Source organism: Drosophila sulfurigaster, chromosome 2L (genome assembly GCF_023558435.1).
Source record: "Drosophila sulfurigaster albostrigata strain 15112-1811.04 chromosome 2L, ASM2355843v2, whole genome shotgun sequence".
In the NCBI taxonomy this organism is placed as follows: Eukaryota; Metazoa; Arthropoda; class Insecta; order Diptera; family Drosophilidae; genus Drosophila; species Drosophila sulfurigaster.
Genome location: NC_084881.1, coordinates 7010281 through 7027414, shown reverse-complemented (window position 1 = coordinate 7027414; position 17134 = coordinate 7010281). Strand labels below are relative to the sequence as shown.

Sequence of the window (17134 nt, the reverse complement as noted above, 5' to 3'; positions counted from 1 at the left end):
ACTGTGAGATACCTGCACCCATTTTGAATAAAAGCAAAATATTGCAATATTTTTCGAAATATACTAAAATAATATACCACAAAAATGCCGAAAATATACTAAATTATATAGTTGATATATTGCTATGATACTACACTCAATGTATACTATATACTATATCAGATTGTCAGCCCCTAGTAAATAAGCGTTTTTGCTTATTTTTATCTGATCGCAAGCAAATTTTCAGAAAACACGAGAATTACGCTTGTTATTAGATTTTTATCAATTTGCGGGGCGGAAGTTGGTGTGCCAAAACTTAAAAACAAACTTGATTTGCGTGCAAACATTACAAATGCTGTCGAAAAATATTATAGCTCAATCTCTTATTGTCTCTGAGATCTAGGTGTTCATACGGACAGACAGCCAGACGGCACAAAGTTACAACACCCTTCTACCCAATAGCTAGCGGCTGAATGCGACAATAAGCATATTTTCGATAAAATGGTTTTAACTGGACTCGCATCTTAACTCATTCCTTCTTAGAATATGCACTAGAAGTTTTTACACCCGCTACCCATAGAAAGATTTTATAACTTTATAACAAGCAGAAGGAGGCATCTCTAACCCTATAAAATATATTGTATATTCAAGGCCAACAGGCAAGACGATATAGCCATGTCCATCATTTCGTCCGTCTATCCGAACACCTAGATTTTAGAGACTGTATATCTTAGAGTTTATAAGAGATAGCACTTGTTATATTATATTTACACGCATATCAAGTTTCTTTCAAATTTTAGCAATGCTTACATTTTTGGTACATACAATAACAACAGAAGACTTTATGATTCTTGAAAATTTGGTTGCGATCAAACAATTTTAGAGTTAGTCTTAGTTGCTTTGGCTGGTATGTATACTATCGATATGCCACAACATAGCCTTTGGCTTGTTTTAGTATTTTTGCGGAATGTTCATTTGGCATATTTTAGAAATAATACCGTACAATCGAAAGAAAAATCGAAATGCTAAAGTTAGTTGCTTGACTCAAGAAGGGCCCCTCGCATGAAACAGGTATCAAATGTATTGCACTTAAGCGTTGAAACCTTTCCATATGTTTTGCGTAACACTTTTCCAACACCGACTTGTGCTCTGTAGAAAATAGAGAGATGGGCCGTCTGAAGCATTGTTTCCATGTTTTTGATGTTTTTGATCGGCACAAAATTTGCAGTGCACATCCGGGCTACGATTTATATAATATTACGTCTTCCAAGAATGGGGTCTTTTGCTCTAAAATTGCTTAAAATATTTAATTTCTTCAAAATTTTGAGGGCGGAAGGGGCGGTGAAAAGTTTTAAGGGGCGTGTCGAATTCTGTAAGATAAGTACATATTGGTGTACTAACTCCACAGGTGTCCGTAACATTAAATTTTTTCCCATTTTTACTCGTAATATTAAATGCCAGCTAAAATGGAAAATGCCCCATAGTGCATGATATAAGAGCTGAACGCTTTAAGTCAAGCCCAAAAAGCGATTGCCTTTTTGAGTAGGATAAAATGTCAAAAGATTTCCGAAAAGAGGTTTTTGTTTTTGGTTTTTGCAATAGTTTGCAGGTTATGTGTAAAACCTGAGTATAAAAAAAGTGAAAAATTACATGTGACAAAATTAATGAATTAAGTAAAAATAAATATCAGTGAAAGGTTGGTATAGTCAGCTGCATGTAAAGTATTTCTGAGTACGAGTATACAATGTATAATTGTTATATTGTTTTGTTAACTTTGTTTTTTTTTCGCAAAAGTGCACCTTTCTCCACTATAGATCTTTTTCTACTACAGGAGTCCCAACAATAATTATACCAAGTGCCGCGTTCCACATTACGGTAATTATCTGTTATAAGTATTTTTAGTTCTTTGTTATTCCAAGTTTAGTTTTGTGTATTTTTCGTTAACAGATTCGGCACCAAGTTGCAAACTTAATTGCAAATACTAATTAAAATTGAGTTTAAAATTCAACAAAAAAAATGAATATAAAAAACCAAGTTCTTAAACGTAGTTAAAACCTCGTGTAAATAGTTCGGTGTTAACGTAAAAAAAAAATGCAGGGAAATCTGAAATTGATTAAAGATGAATATCCCCCACACTAAAACAAGTATTTAACGGCCAAAAACAAAAAGCTCGACGTCACAGCTTTGCTGGCCGCATCAGCTGGTTCTCCACCACAAACAGATGATCTGCATAAACGACGGCAATTGTTTTGGTAGCCAGAGATAACTGCATGACGTTCACAGAGCGAAGGAGAATTGCTTCCAAGCAGGCTTGGGACAACATTGGTTTCTGACAAAGACAAACACATGCGTCCGACAGCCTCGCCGATCTCCATCCACTGATTGCTCCTTCTTCTGACATCGAGGCCAACTATCAGCGTCACACTGGAGGAATGCGAATAGCTGAATAGTAGCTTATGTTTTTTTTTTTTGTATTATTGTTAGTTTGTTTAATTCGAATATACATTCTTATGTGAGTGTTAATAAGTGTTGTAATTGTAATATGATGTGTCGAGGAACTTAATGTCAAATACTTTTCCTGAGCTCGCATAGTATAATTACCACATGATTATTGTACAAAATAGCAATGTCAGTCAATTAATAATGCATGTCAGGCAACGCAAAGCAGGTACACCCATACCTGCATATATTTATATGTATGTATGATTGTTTTCAAGGACACTAGCCGGTCATAGCAATCAGCTTTTATGCATACGCAAAAGCTCGCTTATTATTATTTCCCCACAGCTACACCACAGACAGACACAAACACAAGGAAAGATCTTTCTGCGTGGGAGTCGCGAATGTATGTAAGTCTGTTTCACTCTTACTAATTAATAACATATGAGCTAGAGGTAGAGCTTATCCTTTGCTTGTAATCCATTTGATCATAGCGCTGCTTCAGCTGACTGCAATCTTAACGGTCAATCAGCTTGCGAGACTGGCAATATAAAGACATTCGTTGAGTGACAGCCATCAGCTGATCCTCGTTTAATTTGTATTTAATGTTTGCCTATGTTCTGTGTGCTTTTCTAGCATTTCATTCGAAATGAACCAAAACAGTTCATTTTAAACTAGCATTTTTTCATAACTTTTAATTTATTTCTATTTATAAATTCAGAAATAATTATTTATATTATATTTCCGCCTCATATATACTTACCATGTTCGTTAAATTATTTATTTATTTATTTATTAGTCTTGTGAGCTATTTCGTTTATAATGTTGTTAGGATTCAAGTCATTTATGTCATACATTAATAAATTTATTATGTTCGCTTTATTGTCTATTTGTAGCAAGCAGGAGTAGGTTAGCCGATCCACTTTCGTTTGCCATTGTTAAATGTACCTTTCCCCTACACTCCTCTTACTCAGTCTACCTAATACCGTGTACACGAATTGTTTATGTATTATTGTAATATGTATAGTGGTGCGTCTTATCAGTTGGTCCTTTTCTTTAACCCTATGCCCTTCCACCAGCACCAAACAGATACGTCATTCGTGATTCGTTAGAATAATATACAACAAGTAAGAAAACTACAGTCGAGTGTACTCGACTCTGAGATACCCGCTACCCATTTTGAATAAAAGAAATATATTTTGCGGTATTTTTCTCGAAATATGCTGAATATACTGAAAAATACTGAAAATATACCAAATGGTATGTTTGGTATATCGATATAGTACCGCATTCAAAATATACCATAGACGGCACAATATACCAGATTGTCAGCTAAAGCAACACAGACCCCTAGTAAGTAGGCGTTTTTGCCCATACAAAAGTATTTCTTTAATTACTTCGACAATTTTTATCTGATCGCAACCAAATAGTAGTTATAGTATATACCAAAATTCGCAACTCTAGCTTTAAAATTTCTCTTGTTATTCAATTTTTTTGATTTGCGGGGGCGGAAGTGGGCGTGGCAAAAATTTGAAATAAACTTGATCTGCATGCAAACATAACAATTATAGTTCTATATCTTATAGTCTCTGAGATCTAGGTGTTCATACGGACGGACGGACAGACACACAGACGGACAGACAGACAGACGGACATGGCTATATCGTCTCGGCTGTTGACGCTGATCAAGAATATATATACTTTATAGGGTCGGAGATGCCTCCTTCTACCTGTTACATACATTTCCTGCCGGCACAAAGTTATAATACCCTTCTACCCTATGGGTAGCGGGTATAAAAATGTTTATGTTTATAGAAGCTTCACCATCAAGTAATAATATAAATCCTTCGATATTATTAATCACCATGAATTAAAATAACAATATTAATTTATTTATAAACATTAATTCAATGTAAATGAGTAATGAGTACAGCAATAAAATAAAAATAAATTCTAAATGTGGGATACAGTGAAATTTTTATTGGACGAACATTAATAACATTTAAAAATTAACATTATTCTTAATTTATAGAATTATTCAGAATTTACCCCCATGCTAACTTGCATATATTTAAGCTCATTACGGATTCAATTTTTAGTTGAGAAAGAACTAGCAATGGCGAAGGGCGAAGTCGATGCTCAGCAAGAGCTAAAGGATGCATTTGAAGCTAGAGATTTGGTTGGATTTAAACGTGCCATTAGACATGGTGCTCAGCCCAACCTCAGCTCAAAAAGGGATGAGGACAATCAAATGAGTATCTTTGAGAAGGCCCTATCAACATCAGGTTGTCCTAGATTTATAAAAGCGTGTCTCGATGCTGGCTGCGATCCCAATTACGTAAGTGAATAAGATAGTGATTAATATATATAAATATATAAGTGAACCCCTAAATAGGTTAATCCGAAGCTTAAAAAAGCTGCCATCCACTATGCAATCGATTCAGGAATCGGTTCAGGAAGCTATTATAATGCGTCCAATCTTGAAGTGCTGGTGGATCAACCCAACTACAAAGTAGATCTTGATTACATGTACGAGGGGGAAACAGCATTAAGTAGATTAATCAAAAGTCTGGAAGAAAAGAATTCTCCTGAGTGCTGTTACGCCATTCGATTGTTATTAAGCAGAGGTGCTTCACCTAACATTGCCGATTCTGATGGCAAAACTCCCATGCAACAAGTGCTACTCAACAAAAATATCTCACAATCTACACGAGTAGGTTTGATCTCAGCGTTTGTACAGGCACCCCAACTCAGACGATCGGATCATTTCAAAGGAGTCGATTTTCTTTTGAAAAGCGGTTATCTCAACGGTGACCAGCTCTACGTTTCCCTATTGCCTGCTCTACTCGGGCAGCCTGCTTCGCCAATGCTCGACACTCTGGCGCAATACCAAAACACCATAGTAAACTGGGATAATAAGAAAATGTTACAAGTTTTGCTTATGCAGCTCATTACAAGGCCTTCTGAGAATGCACTCAAAGCAGTGCTTGCCACCCTGGAAAAGAATTCGCCTGAGGAAAATGAGTATGTTGTGAAAGTGGCTGTCGAAACTGGTAGCTGGGCAACTGTTCTTAAATTGCTTAAGAGCGTATATCTCAAGCTAGTGCCCAAGGGCACGCTTCTAAAAACTATGATTATGCAGGTGCAATTGAAACCGCTGGACAATTACCTGCAGTGCCACGAATACCAGGAATGTTTGCTGCAATTGTTTAAGGATCGGCGGTATATATATATCATCAATGACTTCGATGATGAGCACAAAACGCCTCTGCATTATGCGGTGCTCTGTCGCAATGAGATTGCCATAAGAGTGCTCTTGAGGGAGGGCGCCAGATTGGGAGTGCTCAATGACAAGAATCGCTTGTTGATCGAGGATATCGATGCCAAGCTTCTGGAGGAGCATTTCGATTACTGCATCACTGGGCGAGGCGAGAAGACCAGCCACGATGGTTACGAAATTATAATGAACTGTCTGAATATGACCAACGAGAACAACGAACTCGATATTGCTCCCATTGCCTGCATGGCCCGGTCGAAGGAGCTGTGTCCACTGTTGGAGCATCCGTTGATCACCTGCTTTTTGCAGCTGAAGTGGCGTCGACTCTCCACCATTTTCTTCACCAACTTTACCATATATATAATCTTATATTTGTTATTTTTTATCCATTTTTTCTTGCGTGGTCCTGATCTTGATAACAACGAGATTCCTATACGGATAGTGATGCTTCTGTTCAGAGTGATGACTGGCTATGTTCTTATTGTGGAACTCATTTCTTTTATGATAGTCAAACATTGGGGCAGTTTAATCGATTTTTTTATAATTCTTATGCTTATCCTCACAAACATCGAGTGTGAATATGGCATCCAAAGGATTATTACCGTCTTCGCCATCATGCTGATGTCCACCAAACTGATTGATCTTATTAATGCCCTACCTATGCGTGCCAAATCAACGCCCATGCTCATGCTGCGCCAGATGGTCAGTACTGTCGAGCTAAAGAGCCATTTGCAGAACTCCATGCTGCTGTTCAGCTTTATCTTGTGCTTTTTTGTGCTGGCTTCCATACCGAGCTCTACAAATTCAGCGAATTCTACGGATTCAGCCAATACTATGGATTCAGCGAACTTAACCGGTTCAGCGAACTCAACAGATAATGATTTCAGTCTCTCCTTTGAAAAACTCGATTTATCGTTTATACTTGTTATTTTCAATGATGAAAATGGTAATACTAATATATGTTTCATTTTTTTTGGGATGATCATATTCATGGGTATGGTCATGGTCCTGATGATTTATGGGGCGACTTTACTGTGCAGCAGCCTGGATGTCGGCGATACGCAGGTGAGTGAAGTTCAGTGTGCCATAAGTATATATGTTATTTACATAATCGGAGACATGTCATGTTGTCTACCCGTACGTTAGTTTAGAAGTGTTTGTCTCAGAAATTCAAAGACTTCAATGCACGCTATCCAGACATGTCTGGGTGTTTGCATAAAAACTTGTGTTTCCATACCCGATACTCATAGGGTAGCAGATTATTATAACAGCAGGGAATCTATGTAACAGGCTATAGGAGTCATTATCAGTGTCAACAACCAGAAAATTATAGCCATGCCCGTCGATCCATGTCACTGAAAATACTCCATGGTATATTTTAAAAAATATATCTCTTCAATATATTAATTTATTATAATAGTGCTTTTTATACTACTTGTTTGTTGAATTATGCTTATTTCACTATTTATTATTTCTCTTATGCTTCAAAGACTATTCGCGCTGAAGTGGAACTCAATGCTGCCATTTGTCGAGCAAATGTGTTGTACAGTTATGAAGGACTCTTAGACGGGAATTCGCTTCGATGGAAACGTGTGCTTCGCTTCTTGAAGAAACTTATGAGAATCCATGCAGAATCTACCTATGGCTATGTATCCATATTTCCAAACCAAGACAATCGGGTGGAGGTGTACAGTCAGAGGCATAGATGTCAGACTATTGAATGTATTGAACTTGCGAATGAAGGAGATAATATCTTCTTAAGCCAAGTACTTACCGATCATGAAGATGGTGCAAGCGGTTCCGAATCAAAAATGGACAAGACGGAGGATTTGAACCTCCATTTCAATAAAGAAGTGAATGCCAATGAAGTAACTTTCTTCCAGTCTTGTGTATCCAATAAACGCCACCCTTACGCTAATATAACAATTGGAAATCAGACTGTTGCCCGAGCTCTTACAATTATTAAAGAAAAAGAAATAAAATATATCAATGAACAACGACAGGAGGATATCAGGATGCTGTTGATAGACATCGAAAACCGGTTGGACTCAATGAATCCACTTAACAACAATTTATGAAAGCAAGAATTTAAAGATTTACTAATTTGTTCATTTACTAGTAGCCAATCATTAAAAATTGCAACTTTAAAAATCTTATATTGGCTAATTTTATCAAGGAAAATTTTAGCAATAATAAATTGTGCCTACAGCCAAACTCGTAACAAACTCATCACATTTACTGCAATTTTACGATAATTATCTTTCGAGAAGATCAATTTGAACTGAAATAATATTCATATGAATTAGAGGATTACTAGTTGACATCGAAAGTGTCGATAGCGTCATCGATTGTCACCGATAATATAGCCCGGTATACAAATTTTGACGTATCGACGCTTGTCATGTACACGTTGCCTTCCAAACATGTAAAATTTTACTCATTTTTTAGTACTTAGCCTATCTGGTACAGAATCCTTTTCAAAGTTTGTGCTGTTGGAATCGCAGTCCAGCTTGACTGTACTTAACATACTAGGTAATGCGGCGACCTTTCTTATAAATTCGACGCACAATCGATAATATTTGTATGCATAATACATTAAACATACCTATTTTTAGCAACTAAGAAAGCTACAGTCGAGTGTGTTCGACTATGAGATACCCGCTACCCATTTCGAATAAAAGCAAAAAATCCGGTATTATTCTCAAAATATACCAAAATAATATACTGTAAAAGTGCTGAAAATATGCCAAACTGTGTATTTTGTATATCGATATAGTACCACATTTAAAATATACCACAGACGGCATAATATACAAGATTCTCAGCCAAAGTAACTAAGACCCCTAGTAAGTAGGAATTTTTGCCCATACAAAAGTATTTCTTTATTAACTTCGATCATTTTTAGCTGATCGCAACCAAGGAGTCACAAATACTTAATTTTTATTGTATATACCAAAATTCGCTCTAGCTTTAAAATTACGCTTGTTATTCGATTTTTGTCAATTTGCGGGGCGGAAGTGGGCGTGTCAAAAATTTGAAACAATTTGAGCTGCATGCAAACATAACATATGCTGGCGAAAAATATTATAGCTCTATCTCTTATTGCCATGTCCCTCCGTCTATCCGAACACCTAGATTTTAGAGACTGTATATCTTAGGGATTATAAGAGATAGAGATATAATTTCGACAGCACTTGTTATTTTTACACGTAGCTCAAGTTTCTTTAAAATTTTAGCCATGCTTACATTTTTGGTACATACAATAACAACAGAAGACTTTATGATTCGTGAAAATTTGGTTGCGATCGAACAATTTTAGAGTTAGTCCAAGTTGCTTTGACTGGTACTATATCGATACACTCGTACCATAACATAGCCTTGTTTTTGTTTGTTTCAGTATTTTAGGAATAATACCGCTCTGTTTTGCTTTCATTTTTGATTTGAGCATAATCGACTGTAGTTTTCCGACGTGTTTTGAAATACAATTATTCTTTTGTTTAAATACCATCGACAATTTCTTAACGCCTAAAAGTATGCTCATGAAAAAACTGACAAGAAAAATCGAAATGCTAAAGTTAGTTGCTTGATTCAAGAAGGGCCCCTCTCATGAAACAGTTATGTATTGCACTTAAGCGTTGAAACCTTTCCACATGTTTTGCGTAGCACTTCACATGCTCATTTGCAGGTGGTGCAACTGGTGTGGTCAAAATGGATAAGTACTACAGCAAAGGCAAAGGTAATGGCAACGATGGAGTTGAGTTGAGTTGAGTTGAGTTGAGTTTTGTTGCCATTGTTGAATCTTCATTAAGAAATGCTTCACATCATGTGTGAAAATGAGAAGTTCGCCTGTAAGTGTGTTGGTGCGAGGGGCGTTTTAAGTGGCAATAAAACAATGCAAGTGTGCTGAGCGCTGTTGCAGCGATGAACGGTGGCACCAACTGCATAATAAGTTGGCTGCTTGTTGTTGCTACAATTAAGAGACGAGCCTTGTTGGTAGAGTTGTCCATTAATCTGACAGGTAATTGCAATTAAAAGCAAACAATAGGAAGTGTAGCCTCAGAAAAGAACGCCTGCTATCGAGATACATGTGCAAGTGTTCTGTACTTAAGATATTTCACAAGACAATGGCCACGGTAATTCATAATACCAAACAGATATGATATACAAATCTAGACATATAATTATTTTTAATTTACTTTCTTGGCAAATAATTGTTGGAATTTATTCAGCAGCTGTGCATTTTATATTTTTGTTGTATAATCCGCAGAAAGATTAAATTAGAATACTAAGAATATATCATTTGAAGTTAGCGCCAACAGTTAACAGCGCCATCTACTTTTACTGTTTTACTACCACTAAATTGCTTCCTGCTACGACAATGCAATCAATCTTTTTCTGTCAAGGTGGCTACATTGACGCACAGCGATATTTTGACTTAATAATAATAAGAATAAAAATGATTTATTGCTCATCGAACATCGGTCGTCCAAATTCAAATTTAAATTAAATGATTCGATTGTGTAAGAAGATATAAAATCAATTCCATTTATAAATTTGGACTAAGATGTAAAATAAAAAAATGCTCCATCACGCGGAACTGGTAGCTTATATATAAATTCACCATTATCTACCGAGTTTTTTATGAGTTCAATAACACTTTTCTTTTTTGAGTGATATCATAGGCTGCATGCAGAAGGAGAATTATTAGTCTTCCATTTTACTGAAGTTTCTCAATTTACCATAATAGCTGTAAGTTTGGACAAACTATTTAATATATAAGGGTTACTAAAAGGCTTCCTAATAAATGAATTGCGTTCATTGTATTGTAGTAAATTTGGTGGTTTTCCCATGAGCTTGTTTATCCATTCGGTGGCCAAAACCTTTTCACGTGGTTCCATACCTCCTACAGCTCGTTCCATGCTGCGTTCAAACTGTTGGTTAACATTTCTCCATTTCCGCCTGAGTTCAACGTTATCCGGTCGGCGACAAATGCCTTGTTGCAAACGTCTACGGCGAGATCCACCGGAATATCTAGACATATCATTTATAATTTCATTGTTTTTCTTCATAGCTGATATAAACCAAAATTTAACTAAATTTTATATTGTCAGTTGGGATCGTTTGACTTTTTCTTTTGTATATCGTCGGCCTACTGCATTAAAATGCAAATTAACAAATAATCTAATTCGTAAATTTTAACTTACAATTCATGTTTTTTTTTTTAATTATTATTTTTATTATTAAAATGAAAGGCTATTATAATTTAATTAAAAATTGGTTTTTAAATTCTTGTTTAAAATATGGCGGTCAATCAATATTAACCACTCACATGGAAACGTGTCTTCACGCCTGACAAAACCTCATTGATACAAAAAGCCGTAATTTGTTTGCTGGTATATTGTGTACTATGCGGTATTAAAATACTTCAAGCCTAAACTCACGTATGAAAGTAAACGTTATTACCGTCAACAGATTTTCAAAAACATTTGTTTATTTTATAAAAGATAATAAATCCTCATCATACATTTATTTTTTCATTAAAGTGTAACCATACTAGTAATTGTGGAGTATATAGCTTTCAGTATGTTTTTCTAGTTAAAATAGTGTGTTCTGAAAGTAAACCTGCGGTCACGCTTAAAGTTGTGTGTGCAAAACAAAAAACTGCGGCCGCGGCTTGAGAAACAAAAGCAACAAAACCACAACACTCGTAGCAATGTAGTTCAAATTGATTAAATGTTCAAATAAGCGTGGAAAGTGTCAACGACAGCAGTATAAACAATGCCAAACAAAATGGTTAAAATATTCTTCAGGTAAATGTTAATGGCTTAGCAAACGGGAGCAACGCACACAGCAGTAAGCAGCAAGAGCAAGAGAACGAACAACAACACAAACACACGGCAGCAACAACAAAATAGACAGAGATGGCAAGTCAGCGGTTCCACTCGTTTGCTCTTCGCGCTGCGTTTTTATTTTTATGAATGACGTAAGCGCGCAACGCTTTTGTGCTATACAACGGAGCTACACAACGACAAAAAACAACTTTCCTTTGTGTGGTTGTTGTTGGTGGTGGTGCTGGTGCTGGTATTGTTTTTGTTATTTTTGGTGCTACTGCTGCTGCTGCTGTTATTGGTTTGCCTTTGCCAAAAAAAGCTAAGAGGCAACCAAAAAGCTACAACTAGACGAGCTGCCCTCATAGACTGTATGTTCATATTGTATGTGTGCGTGTCTGTGGGAGAGCTCCACACACACACACTAAAGAAAAGTGGCGTCGCTGGCTTTTTTCTTGGAAAACGTGCTCGATTGTGAGAGAGCTGAGAGAGAGAGAGAGAGCCCCAACGCTAGCGCTTTTGGTGGTCGCTCTCTTTTTTTACTATAACATTAATTCTTTTTTTGGTCAATGACCTAAGCAACGCTCTTTGCTCCGTTAGTTTTTTTGTATTCTTTCTTTGGCGTTGGTTTCTAACGTACGCTGAAAGCTTTAAGGAAAATATCAACAAATTGTTTATTATTTATGTCCGCACATTGCGAACTTATTCGCTCGTGGCCCGTTAGTTTAGGTCAGCGAATTGTGGAACATATGTATGTAGAGTGTGTGGACCTTGATTGCTCGCCATATGAATTAAGTATGTGGTTTCGTTTTTGGCCGCGTGCTGAGTCTCTTTTGAACAATAGATAAAACAGACGCTGTCAACATTCAAGGCAACTGATGTTTAAAACAATAACAAAGAAGAGAAATGTGTTAAACGCTTACCCAGAATGAGCTATCGAACTTGTGGCTAGAAAATCAGTTTACTATTAAGGCAAATGAAGATATTTTACTCTCTGGTAATCTTATTCAAGGTCCTTGATATAACTTCATCATAAAATTCGAAAATTTGTATTATTTTGTAATTGGAAAGTACTCTGGAATTTGAATAATTTTAGAGAATATCGGTCATTTAATTTCAAAGAAAACTGCGTTTGAATTACATTGTTTTTTTTAAGAAATTTTGAGATCATCGTCAATGTTGAAAAACCCCTAAAAGTTAGTTTTTTGTCATGGGTTATTTTGCAATCTATAAACTTTTTATTAAAAATCAGTAACATAATTTTTGTATAATAGCATAATTTTCAATTTTAAGGAATAAAATCATATCAATTTATTATTTAACATGAATTTTAAATTTCCTAATACTGTAATTACTTTCTAAGAATGAAATTTTGAGAATAATATTAATGTTTCGGAAACCCCAAGCCCAATAAGGGTTCCGGTATCGTTCATCATTAACAAATTTTTGAGCTATTCATTATTAAAAAAACATATACATACATACATAAATTTTAATAGAATTATGAATGAAATTTTGGAATAGTAAAGTCATTTTCGATTTTTACGTTCGGTTGTGCTACTCTACTATATTATTCTATTTTATTTTTGCGTGTATTATGCGCTTTATCAAGATGATAATCTTGTATATATTAATTAAGAGTTTAACGCTGAACAATGGGATTCCTAATGTTTCTGGTATGACATCAGCTAATAGCAATTATCGTTAAAATTTTAACCATATGTGCATCGATCTGGATGCTCGACCCGAGCCAGAACTGCACTATGCCCCCCAATGATCAATTGATCATCCCCATTTTGACTCATCCGCATTCGAAATAAGATAGAGTTGTTTTTGTATATTGTGAGAATAATCCATTTCTGCACTTTATTTAATAAATGCGGAAATAACGATGTAACAGTGACAAATCTTAGGAGAAAACAAATTCATTAATAAATATTAGCAAAGATTGCTGGCAATGCTGACATTGACAACAACAACAACAACAACGACAAATTGCAAAACAACTGCAAGAGTTGGTAAATAAAGTGTGCGGCTTATACAAATTAAATAAATATTTTGCTTGCCTTATATGAAATGTATACAAATATATTTCTTTCAAAACAATTACGACGAAAAAACAACTGCAGTCAGTATCTCCCAGACGGAATTCTACAAATATATTTATACTTTTATTCAGGAGTTTATGCCTTACAAAAACAAACAGAAAAATTGAAAGAGCTTTATGGTGATTATCATATTTAAGTAGACACTAACAAAGAGAGAGAGGGAGAGAGATCATCGTCTTTATGGCCAATTTGAGTTAAAGAAGCTATAAAAGTCAAAAGTCACGTAATCCCCGATTCGGAAACTTAATGCATACTTAAATTATCCAGAACGATTCAGTGGCTGTTCAGAAAGTATAAGTATAAATATATAAGTTGTAAGTTGAGCTTATTTTACAAACTATCCAAAACTGAATAGAGTATTAATCTCATCGACTTTGTTGACTCTTCTCGAAAACGGTCAGAGAAAGAGATAGAGAGATAGAGAGATAGACGCATTCTTCAGAATCTCTTGCTCTTTCCAACGAGGGCAACGACAATGCAAACAATCAGAAGGAAACGTCGCAGAAATTAACCGCATTAATAACAATAACAATAACAATTGAGTGGAAATCGTGTCGCTGGCAAAGACAAGTAAAAGAAGAAAGCCTGCAAGGAAGTAATTAACTGAAAACGGAAATAAAAATGGTCGCAGCCAGAAATCGACAATGGTCATAAAAGCCTGAAGGTCGTTTTTGTTTGCGCGCGATAAATTTGTATTTCATTTTATGTCTCGCAGTTTCTTGTTCTTTTAGTTTTAAATAAATATCACACATACGCAGCGTATGCAAATAATATTTATGGCATACAGTTTCTGGCGGGTGCCCGCACTTTTTCAGCTGTCTGATATGTGTGTGTGTGTGTGCTTCAATTGTTTTATCTGCGGCTTGTTATCCAACCTTTTAGAAACTTATCGCTATATACATAAACACACGAGTAAATGTAATTGTGTGTGTGTGTGTGTGTGTGTGAGTGTGTGTGGTTGTGGGTTTGTATCTATACACAGTACATATGCTTTTTATATATGACGGCCACTTGATTGAATTGTCGTGAAATATGCGCATAAAGTAATCGGCCAGCGCTTATCACAGCTAAACAGCGCACAAAAAAAGAAAAATAAACTAAATAAAAAGCTAAAAGCAAAACAAAAAACTACAACAACCGAAGTGACATAGAAAAGTAAATGGGTAGCAGAATGTGAGCAATGCCACATTAAGGCGACAAACCTTCCCATATGCACACACAATCGCACAATTTGTCAATCAACTGGCAATCAGCTGCCAATCAACCCATCAACCACCCCTCCCTCCCTCCCCAAGCTCACACACTGCCTCAGGCTTAAGCGCTATCGACCAGAGAGGGAGAGAGAGGGAAAGAAGGAGAGCGACAAGTGGTCAATGTGCCCGTCGCTTAGTTTAGCGTGACCAATTTGCAAATGCGTTAAGTTTGAGAGCATTCAAATGCTTTGGGAATGAGATACTATATGTATATTATGTAGGACGTGAAAAATAGATGTGATCGAATTGCAAAAACTTTTGTATTTTATATTACCAATTCGGTAATTATAATCTTATATATATTTTAATCGATCTAGCTTAAATTTATTCAATAACTAAACACAAAAAAGCCTGATTTTTCCTCAATATTTGACTTTAGTTTAAAACAAAAGAATACTTAGTTTTCTATATTTAAATTAACTATTTGAACTATTATACAGTACAGCAGAATTGATGTTGTTCAACATATTCATCAAATGTATTCATACCGAATTCATATTCAAGTTTAGTTCGAACAAAATGTTACTAAACTTTGAATTATTGATGAGCAAAACTTTGAATCTAAATGTTACTAAACGTTGATAGTTGATTTGATATGAAACACTTAAATTGGAATGTATTTTGTAAAACATTCCCAAAGTAAATAACAGTTCATCAATATGGAATCTGATTTTCTATCGCATTTTCATTCGACAAACAGCGTATCTACCTTTCGATCATTTTGCAACAAATTGCACTCAATTAAATAGCTACTTGGCAAAATAGACAATGATTGACGCTAATCGAACGCCTAATTTGTTGCAAATTAGCTGACACAGATAAATTATAAACTTTGATCGAGTTACTTTTATACTGTCGGTTATTATTGAGCACATTCGAATACACTCAACAAATAGAATAATTGCGATATTCTATATTATTATATTATCGAAAATGACAGTTCATTAGTTGGCATTATGTGAGTTTACAGAGTGTAAGCCATTGTTAACGTATTCACCTTATTCGAAGCTAGATTCAAAATCAACAATTAACAACAACCAAATTGAAGTAAAGTAAAGAAAGAAAAGGAAAAAAATATAATACAAACAACCCACAACAAAATGGCATCATCGCAAAATGCTCATTTAAGGCGCGTACATGACAGCATCAACAACATCTCTGAAATATTTTTGGCCAAAACAAAAAAACAAAAAAAAAATAACAGAAGTATTCATGTATTTGTATTATAAGTTTATATTCGGGTCTACAGATTTTTGTGCGCAAATCTTTTTGAACTTTCGCATGGCACAAGTGCCAAGAGCAAACCCTGACATACATAATATAATAATAATATTTAAAGCAACGCCCTCTTTTCTGTGCCAGTTTTAGTTTTTTTTTTCTTTCTGTTTATTTGTCTTTTTTTTCGAAATAAGTTCGTATACTGCATGTATTCATTCACCTACACGCGCTTATAATCTCATTTCAAACGGCGTCAATAAATTATGGTGTGTATTTAAATTTGGCATATAGACTGTCATATATGAGTACGAACGTTGTGGATAGAGCTCTGTCTGTCTGTCCGTCCGTCCGTCTGTCCGTCAGTCTTTCACACACGCCCACAAACAGCTGCTGACAATCACATGAAATCATATTTGTCTAGTTGTCGCTGTTTGTTTTTTAGCACGGAAATACCTTGGAAATAAGTCAGAACTCATTTACCTGTTTGGTCCTATTTAAGGAGCACCTCGGAGCCAGTTGTTACTAATTTCTGTTACTGTTCAACACTCCGACCAACCAGTTTTTTTTTCGACCTTATCGGCGTAACTTATCTGCCTGTCCCGATTGTTAGTCACATTTGGGCCCAACTACGAATTTTGTCCAATCTAAAATGCCAGTGACTAATCAAAATAATGTGTAATTAGGAGCAGCTCCATGAGTTAGTCATAGTAAAGTCCAAAGCACCCCCAAGCACAAAAAACTCATCATTTCAATAACTTTCATTGTCTGCAATTTGCATTTCGGATGAGAAAAACAAAAGCCATATTATTTTGTTTGAAGCACACATAAAAGAGAAAGTCGCGCACCATGGTAAAAACTTTAGGATTTCCGCCGCAAAAGATGATTAACTTGGAAGCCACAATTTTTTCAATAAAAATTAAAATAAAGATAAATAAAAATTATATTTAGAGTGTGATAAAGAGTAAAGAATACATGTAAATATAACTATTAAAGTTGAATAAACAGTCCTTATTCCTTATAGGAGTAGTGAAT

The 17134-nt window shown here is 35.4% G+C and overlaps 3 protein-coding genes across 3 annotated transcripts in view; 2 read left to right on the top strand and 1 right to left on the bottom strand.

Moving 5' to 3' along the window:
- Positions 1–4520: 4520 nt before the first annotated feature.
- On the top strand, positions 4521–6573 carry LOC133847645 (transient receptor potential cation channel protein painless-like). Its single transcript, XM_062282820.1, has 3 exons — positions 4521–4756; positions 4814–6397; positions 6490–6573. The coding sequence occupies exons 1-3, from the start codon at positions 4535–4537 to the stop codon at positions 6571–6573; spliced, it is 1890 nt and encodes a 629-aa protein (XP_062138804.1). The 5' UTR covers positions 4521–4534.
- Positions 6574–10140: 3567 nt separating this feature from the next.
- On the bottom strand, positions 10141–10856 carry LOC133850728 (uncharacterized). Its single transcript, XM_062286904.1, has 2 exons — positions 10435–10856; positions 10141–10378 (listed from the first exon to the last, which is right to left on the bottom strand). The coding sequence occupies exons 1-2, from the start codon at positions 10762–10764 to the stop codon at positions 10343–10345; spliced, it is 366 nt and encodes a 121-aa protein (XP_062142888.1). The 5' UTR covers positions 10765–10856; the 3' UTR covers positions 10141–10342.
- Positions 10857–11343: 487 nt separating this feature from the next.
- LOC133834874 (uncharacterized) overlaps positions 11344–17134 on the top strand; it is a 33476-nt gene continuing 27685 nt past the window's right edge. The window contains 1 exon segment of the mRNA XM_062264640.1: positions 11344–11505. The gene's annotated coding sequence lies outside the window, so the exon portion shown is untranslated.